This window comes from Myotis nattereri (genome assembly GCF_964212035.1).
Source record: "Myotis nattereri genome assembly, chromosome: 8".
In the NCBI taxonomy this organism is placed as follows: domain Eukaryota; kingdom Metazoa; phylum Chordata; class Mammalia; order Chiroptera; family Vespertilionidae; genus Myotis; species Myotis nattereri.
The window spans coordinates 65,501,394-65,511,371 of NC_138083.1; the positions used below are offsets into that span (position 1 = coordinate 65,501,394).

General features: G+C 50.7%; 1 protein-coding gene across 1 annotated transcript; it reads left to right on the top strand.

The window, feature by feature from the left end:
- Positions 1-1,703: 1,703 nt before the first annotated feature.
- CHST13 (carbohydrate sulfotransferase 13) lies at positions 1,704-6,265 on the top strand (the record flags this gene model as incomplete). Its single annotated transcript, XM_081097742.1, has 2 exons — positions 1,704-1,805; positions 5,420-6,265. The coding sequence occupies exons 1-2, from the start codon at positions 1,785-1,787 to the stop codon at positions 6,263-6,265; spliced, it is 867 nt and encodes a 288-aa protein (XP_080953868.1). The 5' UTR covers positions 1,704-1,784.
- Positions 6,266-9,978: the final 3,713 nt, after the last annotated feature.

A 9,978-nucleotide genomic window follows, 5' to 3' on the forward strand; every position in this document is an offset into this window, starting at 1 on the left:
TGAAGAACAGCAGCTGAAAGAGGCAGATGCCCACGTTGGGTGGGGTGGGATCTTGGGATCACCAAGTGGGGTGAGTGGCGTTAGGCAGGTTGTTGGAAACTCAGACGTGGCACCAGCCTGGTCCTGTAGACTGGTGGAGCAGGGGGCTAGGGCTCCACAGAGGGAAAGCAGCGCCTGCCAGCACTTGCCAGCTGCGGGGGTGGGAGGAGGGCTCAACAAATTAACAATGTCACCTGCCCATTGAGCTGCCCCTCCAGCCTTCACCCTGAATCTGGACAAGTCAGTTCTTTCCCATATGTCCCTGGTGCTTTTCTAGCTGTTGTCCCTTCGCTGGAGCTTAGGGCCATGTTTGTGAGTGAGTCTGTGCTCGGGCCTTTTAGGAGGACACTGGGGTCTACAGCAGCCCTCTACCCAGACAGAGGCCCCGCTGATTTTCACAGCCAGATGTTGTGGGCTGGGCCGCCTGATGTGGGGCTAGGACCCCCTTGCTCTTCACTGGGGACCTCACAGCTGAGATATCCCTCCCGAGTATTAACTTCCACACATGGTTGTGGGACCAGCCCATTGCAGGTCTCTGCCCCTCCTACCAGTCTCAACATGGCTTCCTTTTAAAAATTACTAATTCAATCTTTTCACTTGTTATAAGTCTGTTGAGGTTTTTGTATTTCTTCTTGAGTCAATTTTAGGAATTTGTGCCTTCTAGGAATTTTCTGTTTCATTTAGGTTATATAATTTACTCTTGTATAGTTGTTCATATTATACTCTAATAATCCTTTCCTATTTCTATAACGTCTAGTACTAATGTCACCTCTTCCATTCCTGCTTTTAGTAATTTGAGTCTTTATTTTTTCCTTCTTGGTCAATCCAGTTAAAGATTTGCAATTTTGGTGATGTTGTAAAGATTGTGTTATACTTTATTATTGTATTAATAAATATAATCATATTTAAGAAAAATATGATCCAGAAGGTCTTGAACCTTTCCTCACCTATATTGATTATAGTACTAAAAATATATCCATATTAATTGAATATGTTTAAGAAGATAGTCCTTAAGACACATTTTGAGTCAAGAATAAACTTAGCAAGCTGAGTTTATGGTAGTTTTAGGAAGATTGAAAAATCTGGCACTGAGACAGAAAGATAGTATCTGTCCTCAGGGGCATCCATTCTGGGAGACAGCTAAAGCTGTGTTTACCATGAAGAAGCATGCACACTGCTTGGGGAATTACAGGCTGCTGGAGGAATTCACAGTAGATTGGTGGAGAGCCTGCAGTCTGGCTGTGCCACTCCACTACTGCCCATCCCTCTCTGGACAGACAGGTAGCTTCTTGAGTCCCTGACGGCTCCTCGGTCATGGGGCTGGCTAGGGCAGGGCATGAGATGAGGGCAGATTCAGGTGGGTGAGGTTGAGTGGTCAGGCCTTTCCCAGAGGGCTATGGGCTGGGTACCATCTTTCCTCTCATCTCTTCCTGTCTGGCATCCTCCAACTCTAGAGGGCAGGGCACAGGAGTAGGAGTGACACCAAGCAACCTGCCTGTTGGATTAGGGGCCCTGTCAGTGCTTCCCCACACTTCCCCAACCTCCCTCCCCATCCCAAGGCAGGTGGGACAGGAGGGAAACTGAGTCTCAGAGATGGGTTAGTTGTGCCCTAGGTGAGTTGACCAAGCATCAAAGCCATTTCTTCTGATGCAGCAATGACACCTCTCTCTTTATGCTCCACAGAATCTGGAAACAAGGCCCTGGGCTCTGGCTGGCTTGGTGGGAAGAAGAGGAGTCCCCTGCAGATGCTCTATGACCTGGACCAGGTAAGTGGACAGACCCCCATTCTGGGACCCCTCCCTCTGCCTCCAGACATGGGAACCTGAGAGCCTCAATGTAAACCTACAGCAAGCATGTCAAACTCACGGGCCACTTGTGACCCACAACGAATATTTTTGTGGCCCAGCCAATATAACGGTAGGTAAGAAACTTTTAAATAAAAATTTCATAACTTAATTTTTACAATATCCTGTTACACATAATCTATCTATCATCTATCTATCTATCTATATATATATATAAAAGGCTAATATGCAAATTGTCCACTTGGGAGTTTGACCGGGAGAATGGGAGTTTGATCGTTCACTATGATGTGTGCTGACCACCAGGGGGCGGCGTGGAACATGTCTGGCGACTAGTGGAGGTGGGGCCCTGAGGGAGCGAGGGAAGGAGGAGGTGAGGAGGCGGGGAGGCGGGGAGGCCAGGCCTAGGGACCCTACCCTGCACGAATTTTGTACACCAGGCCTCTAGTTATTAATAACTACGTTTGCTAATGACTGATTACTATAATCATGTTGCATTCATTTCCCTTATGTGCCTTATGCGCAGGCGCACCATTTCTCTCCACTAATACTAGCAGCGAATATTTTAGCAGCCAACTGCCATGTCATTAGTCTTGTACTGACTTGTTTGGTGTGTGCAACAGGAAATATTTAGCTTTCAGACAAGAAAATAGGTTTATATGCGTTACACTCATTAATTTATGCAGTTGTCCAGTGTCTGATAAGTTAATGTTCAGGAAATAATATTAATTTTTATTAAAATGTTCTATCATTTTATGTTAACAATTACTCATTTATTTCAGCCCTTTGTATTCAGCATGTCTCTATCGAAATAAATCTACAGTTCTATGAAAATTGAAGCTTTTATTTTTTTTTTGCGGCCCACATATACTTAAACCTTGTTTATTTGGCCTGTGTTAGCCTTTGAGTTTGACATGCTTGACCTACAGTCATGGGACTGGAACCCACATTGGGCAGAGAGAGGCATCCTCTGCAAATCCAGGCTCTGGGAATGTGACGAGGGCAAATCTTGGGGGCAAGCTGAGAGAGCTGGTGTCCCCACCTACCCCCTACTGTCCATCACCTACTCAAAAATACACTGGGCCCACTCTGTGCCAGGCACTGTTGTATGTGCTGTGGATATGAAAGAGAGTGAAACAGACACTGAGTCTTCCCTCGGGGAGTTGACAGTCTAGTGGGGAGACAATAATTAAGTGAAACCCAAATCAGCTGCAATAGGGAAACACGAAGGAGCCCCTGCCTCACTTCTTCTCAGGCAATGGACCAGAGGGCTTGCTGGTCCATGAACCTCACTTCTGTTGTTGGCCCCACTAGGACCACACACACACACACACACACACACACGGTTGTACCCCACTGAGAGTCACACCCCCTGCCTCACACCCAAACAGCCACACTCAGGGGCACCCACTCAGGTAGCATGTGTTGAGCACCTACGGTATGAAGACTGTGCTCAGGAAGCTATGGATCCTGCCACAACCAGGTAGGCTGGTTCCCTGCCCTTGTGCTGCTGACAGTCTAATGGGGGGAAAGATGATCTGATCACTGCCTCCACTAACCTGTGACTGATTTGTGTCTAAAGGGGAAGTACGAGGCACATGGAGAGCTCTACCAGGAGGGTCCTAGTTTAGATGGGGGAGAGGGACCCTGTATGAGAACATTTTCATCACTCCAAAAAAACATCTAGTACCCATTAGCAGTCACTCCCCATTTTCTCCACCCCCAGCCCCTGACAACCACCAATTTACTTTCTCTATGAATCTATTCTAGACACTTTAAAAATATATTTTATTGATTTTTTACAGAGAGGAAGGGAGAGGGATAGAGAGTTAGAAACATCGATGGGAGAGAAACATCAATCAGCTGCCTCCTGCACACCCCCCACTGGGGATGTGCCCGCAACCAAGGCACATGCCCTTGACTGGAATTGAACCTGGGACCTTTCAGTCTGCAGGCCGACACTCTATCCCAGCCGTGGGCAAACTACGGCCCGTGGGCCGGATCCGACCCGTTTGAAATGAATAAAACTAAAAAAAAAAAGACCGTACCCTTTTATGTAATGATGTTTACTTTGAATTTATATTAGTTCACACAAACACTCCATCCATGCTTTTGTTCCGGCCCTCCGGTCCAGTTTAAGAACCCATTGTGGCCCTCGAGTCAAAAAGTTTGCCCACCCCTGCTCTCTCCACTGAACCAAACCAGTCAGGGCTCTAGACCAGGGGTCCTCAAACTTTTTAAACAGGGGGCCAGTTCACTGACCCTCAGACCGTTGGCTTAGATTACAAAGTACCATTATTTTTCCTGTGTCTGTCTTCCGCTGCCTGCCTCCCTTGGCAGATTTGGTTTTGCCTCAAAAAGAAATTGATTCGGGGTCTGCAAACTGGCTGACTTCTGCATTTGCTCTGTGAGACGTAGTTCTGTCCGGGTGCCGCCTGGTACGAGATCCTGATGCCACCCCACCTCCGTGGCAGCATCTCTCATCCCCTGGAGACCCCATTCAGCACACAGCACCCTCCATGCTCCCCTGCAGCTCCGATCCGCTGAGCCCGGGTGCCAGCCTGTCACTAGTCCCCCAGGTCCTGCCTGTAGCCCCAGGGTGCTCAAATCAGTCTGGGAGGGGCTGGTGGGTTGACCCCTTAGACAGAGGGGTACAGACCAAAGCTATCGTTCTTTTCTTTTTTCCATATCACATCATGAGTTTTTTGTTATTTTTCTTTTTTTTTAGTTTTATTGCTTAAAGTATTACAAAGAGTATTACATATGTCTCCTTTTTTTCCCGCCCTTGACAATCCCCTGGCCTCCCCTACCCCCCTATTTTTCTTATTAAAAATGTTAATGTTGACATTATTGCAGGTGTCCCCCTGCAAAAGGGGGGCCTTTGCCCACCTCCACCCATCCTCTCCTCCCCTCCCTTGGCCTTCATCGAAGTATTGTCTGTGTCCATGGGGTCTGCATATGTGTTCTTTAGCTAATCCCTTCATCTTCTTTATCCAGTCACCCCTCCTCAAAAAATTAAAGATGGAACTGCCTTTTACTTGACCCTAAATATTCTGGGAATATAGCCTAAGAATTCCAAAACACCAATCAGAAAGAATATATGCTCCCACTATGCTCATAGCAGCATTATTTGCAATAGCTAAGATCTGAAAACAGCCCAAGTCCCACCAGCAGATGAGCGGATAAACAAAAAAAGCTATGGTACATCTACACAATGGAATACTACAGGGCTGTAAAAAGCTACCATTGTTATACACTATGCTACTTCTATTAATTCAATTTGCTCCCATGGTGAGGATTCTGAAGCCATACTTCCTTACCAGTCTTACCCTGATCACATTCGTTACCAGGACCTCCTCAGTCCTGCGTGTCCAACAACTGACTAATCACTTCGTTCTACATGCCTCTGCAAGGTTAGATTCGGTTCCCCCAATCCAGGTCCAGGACAAATGCCTAGGCCCCCCAACTCATACAGTGATCGGTGGCAGCGCTGGGTTTCCGGTCCAGGCCCCCATCCTGCTGCCCGGCCCTGGGCGTCACTGGGCAGCTGCCCTGACACCGACCCCTGTCCTCCACAGGGTTCGAGCTCGGCCCTGGCGGAGGTGCACCGGCAGCGGCGCAATCTGCTGCGCCGCGCCTGCAGCCGCCACACCCGCCGGCAGCGCCTGCTGCAGCCCGAGGACCTGCGGCACGTGCTGGTGGACGACGCCCACGGCCTGCTCTACTGCTACGTCCCCAAGGTGGCCTGCACCAACTGGAAGCGCGTGCTGCTGGCGCTGCGCGGCCCGGGGGGCGCCGACCCGCAGGCCATCCCCGCGCACCAGGCGCACGCGCCGGGCCGCCTGCCCTCTCTGGCCGACTTCAGCCCCGCCGAGATCAACCGGCGCCTGCGCGCCTACCTGACCTTCCTCTTCGTGCGCGAGCCCTTCGAGCGCCTGGCGTCGGCCTACCGCAACAAGTTCGCGCGGCCCTACAGCGCCGCCTTCCAGCGGCTCTACGGCACGCGCATTGTGCGGCGCCTGCGCCCGCGCCCGCACCCCGACGCGCTGGCCCGCGGCCATGACGTGCGCTTCGCCGAGTTCCTGGCCTACCTGCTGGACCCGCGCACGCGCCGCGACGAGCCCTTCAATGAGCACTGGGAGCGCGCCCACGCGCTCTGCCACCCGTGCCGCCTGCGCTACGACGTCGTGGGCAAGTTCGAGACCCTGGCGGAGGACGCGGCCTTCGTGCTGAGCCTGGTGGGCGCGCCAGGCCTGCGCTTCCCCGCGCCACCGCCCCGGGCCAAGGCAGCCGCGGCCCAGGACCAGGCCAGGCGCCTCTTTCAGGACATCAGCCCCTTCTATCAGCGGCGCCTCTTTGACCTCTACAAGATGGACTTCCTGCTCTTCAACTACTCCGCCCCCGCCTACCTGCGGCTGCACTAGCCGGCAGTGGGCCCCACGGGGCCTGGTGCACTGCAGAGGCTCCGAGCCCAGGGATGGGGGCCGGAGAAAGGGAGTTTTTGACAACCACTGCACTGGGCCGACATCACACCGGGCCGGTTTGGGGTGCAGCCCGCCTCAGCTGCTGTACAACTGTGTGCCTGTCCCCTGTCGTGCCTGTCGCTTGATGTTGCTTCAGTTAGTAACTGCTCTAGCTGGCGTGGGTGAGGATTGGATAATAGCGTTTTAAGTTGCAAAGAGGCCGTTTTTGTCAGCTCTGTCCCTGACCCTGTCCATGGTGTAACAGAGCAGAACGCTGGCTCAAGGCAGCCTGTGCCATCCTAATTCCCTCCCCACTTCGCCTGCTCTGGCAAGGACCGCCCTGGCCAAGGAGAGAAGCCCTCCCCTGCAGGACTCGGGCTGGGGCCATCCTTGTCCACGGGCATGGCACAGGAGTCAGCTGTGAGCCGCCTTCACTCTGCCTGTCACAGGGCAGGGCCACCTTTCCTGTTGCTGGCCCTGCCCTCCCCCCACCCTTGGTCTTAGTCTGGCCAGATGCTAGGTTGCCTCTGTGTGCCCACAGAGTCCAGGGTGCAATATGATGGCAGGTTTTATAGGACTTTGGTGATCTGGGGAGTTCATGTTATTGAAATAAACGAGTTTTGTTACTTTCTGACAGTTTAGAGTTTCTCCACTTCATTTTGCCATTTGCTCTGCATTGTGGGGCTGATCGTGGAATCTCACTGAGTCTCTGAGCCTGTTTCCACTGCTGCCAAATGGCCTTAGAATGCCAGGTGGTTATGAATGAGAGATGGAGAGCCTGGCTTACCTTCATAGCAGCACACAGCGTGAGGGACTACATGGGGAGTAGGGTATGGAGGGAGGGCATCGTGTGGAGGGATCCTAAATTGTAGGGTTGGAGAAAACAGTCACAACTTGAAGGAAAGGTGATCTTTGCCTGGGCCAACGATTAAAGCCCAAACCAGCTCAGCGAAGCCCTGCTCGGTGGGCACCTCACACCTGTGTGAGTCTGCAGGAAGAGCACAGATCTTGCCTGGAGCCCGTGGCAGCGAAGCCTTGCCTAATCCGTCCCTACAGCGGTGGAGCTGGCTCCCTGCTGCCATCATGTGGCAGCTAGGGGGAAGAGCAGCAGCGGGCTCCCAGGAGACTTACAGGCTCCTTTTGGGATTTCACAGCCCTTGGAGGTTTTGAACATCCAGAGATGAATCCCAGCAGCCCAGGAAGCCCATGCTTTCTGGTAAGGCATGTTTGGGCTGGAGTGATGAACTGGGTATGTAGGTGCTGAAACCACATGTGCCCTCAGAGTTTGGGGAGCTTCATATTCAGCACAGGTGCAACGAGTTTCCAAATGTTTACATCTCCAGTGTGGACAAAACCCTCTGTCCTGTTCAATATTTCTTCATCCCCCTACTCCCACCCCCGACATTATGATTGTGAGCCAAGTCTTTGGGTAATGGGTTTGTTTTGACAAGAACAAATGATAACTCAACCCTCCGTCCTCTCCCCACCTAAAAGGCTGCCAGAAAGGCAGTCACACTCAGATCTTGGGACCGTGAATCCTGCCCAAAATTCTAATCTGTAGCCCAGGAGTCCATTAAAGAGTCAACTCGCACTGCATATTGTTAAACACAGAAACCCAAGCTCAGCTGTGTTTGCAGTGGAGAAGACCACACAGGCAGCAGCTGGGGCCAGTGAGAGAACCTCTCCCAAGCTGGAGACTGGCTTGTGACTGCAGGAGCAGGGACACGATATTATTGACATTTTCCTTGTTTGAAGTCCTCTTGGGGCCTCAACACTTGGGTTTGTGTTCACAGTGCTTGGTGAGGCCCTGGGCTCAGGCTGCCTCCTCTGGGGAGCATGGGGTTCCCAGACCTGCCTCCTCACAGGGTGCTGATGAGACGAGGGCCACAGCTGCAGGCAGCCAACTGTGGGAGAAGGCAGGAGTCCCACCTCTTTCCCCCACACACCAGTTAGATGGCCCTTGAAAGGGTTGGGATATGCGGCACTGTTTCCCGATGGCCCTTGAAAGGGTTGGGATATGCGGCACTGTTTCCCGATGGCCCTTGAAAGGGTTGGGATATGCGGCACTGTTTCCCGAGGCCAGCAGGAACAGGTGGGTAATCTTTTCACTTGGCCGCTCTGTCCTTGTGTGGTGGTGATCCAAGAAGCTAAGCCAGCAGGAGCGGATGCGGGGAGCCAGGGATGGCTGAACAGACGGTGGCAGCTAAGGCAATTGTTCAGCTTTTACTCCCTGTCATTTTCTGCCTTTCTAGAATTTTACTATGAAGATATGTGGCTTAGAATTCAGCACTCAGGGGATCCTGTGCAGATTTCTGGACCTCTTCTCTGCATAGCTCTCACCTATGCCTCCCTCACAATGTACAGCTGCCTCAACCTCCTCCAACTCCAATTTCTGTCTCAATTTAGCAAGTTTGTCAAGCTCTGTTTGGATTCTCCCTTGAGTTTATAGTCTGAAAATGACTTCCATGCAGAAAGTTGGGGCAACTGTAAGGAATCACCTCATTTGTTTCCTTTCTCTCAGGAATCTGTTCTGCGCTGTCTTACTGTTCCATGCCTGAAAGCAGGTCCACATTTCGTTTGTTTAGAGAGAAATGTAAAGTCTAATACTTGTTATTCCAGCATGGGTGGGAGCATATGTCTCAATAAATATTTGATTATCTCTTGCAATAAAGTCCTAATAGGTCTCCTTGTCAGATAGTTCTCCACTGGGAAATAAAACCACAATTTGAAAAACTGCACTATTACTAAAAACCTATAAAGTGTACTAAAGCTCATCATACACAAATTACCAAAGCTTGAGCTGTTTTTTGTTAATCCTCTCCCAAGGATATTTTCCCATTGATTATTAGAGAGAGTGGGGGAGAGAGGGAAAGACAGAGAGAAACACATTGATTGGTTGCCTCCTGCATGCACCCTAAACAGGGCCCAGGCTGGGGAGGAGCCTGCAGCCAAGGTACATGCTCTTGACCAGAATCAAACCCGTGACCCTTCAGTCTGCAGGCCAACACTCTAACCTCTGAGCAACCGGCCAGGGTGTTTGAGCTATTTTAACACTAGCTCATTCAGACCTGTATATTCCAAGAGAAGACTACATTAACAGGAACTCAATATGGTCTCATATGTCTCAAATTGTAAGGAACACTGACACTGCTCCAGCAGCGTTTACAAATTCTGACCAACTACTGCCCAGACCCACTCACCTACCTCTGCCATACAACCACCCCTTGACTAGCCCCAGCCCCTCCCCTCCAATACTCTTAAGTTCCCTTCCCTAACTCCTATTTCAGATGAGACTACGAAGGTATTGCTCTCCCTTGCTCATGTGAATGGCTTCCCAAGCAATCTTTCATGAGCTTTGACAATCAGGGGTGCTCCAAGGAAGTTCAGCAGGGGACCACCACAGCCAAGGTCCAAGCCCATGGACTTAGAAGGTTCTCCACTAAGGCCCCATAAGCTTCCCTGCGTAGGGTTTCCTTGTCTGCAAGTATGAAAAAAAATTCAGTGCTAAATCTGAGATCCAATCCCTTTTTGATGAAATCCCAAATCTATGTGAGGTTTATTTTGTCTGCCCTAGGAAAAGAATCTAAGACCTTTTAGGTATCTGATGACATTTGTACTAATTTTAATTTTCCATGAACTTATCTATTACTGTGTAACAAATTACTCCAAATCGT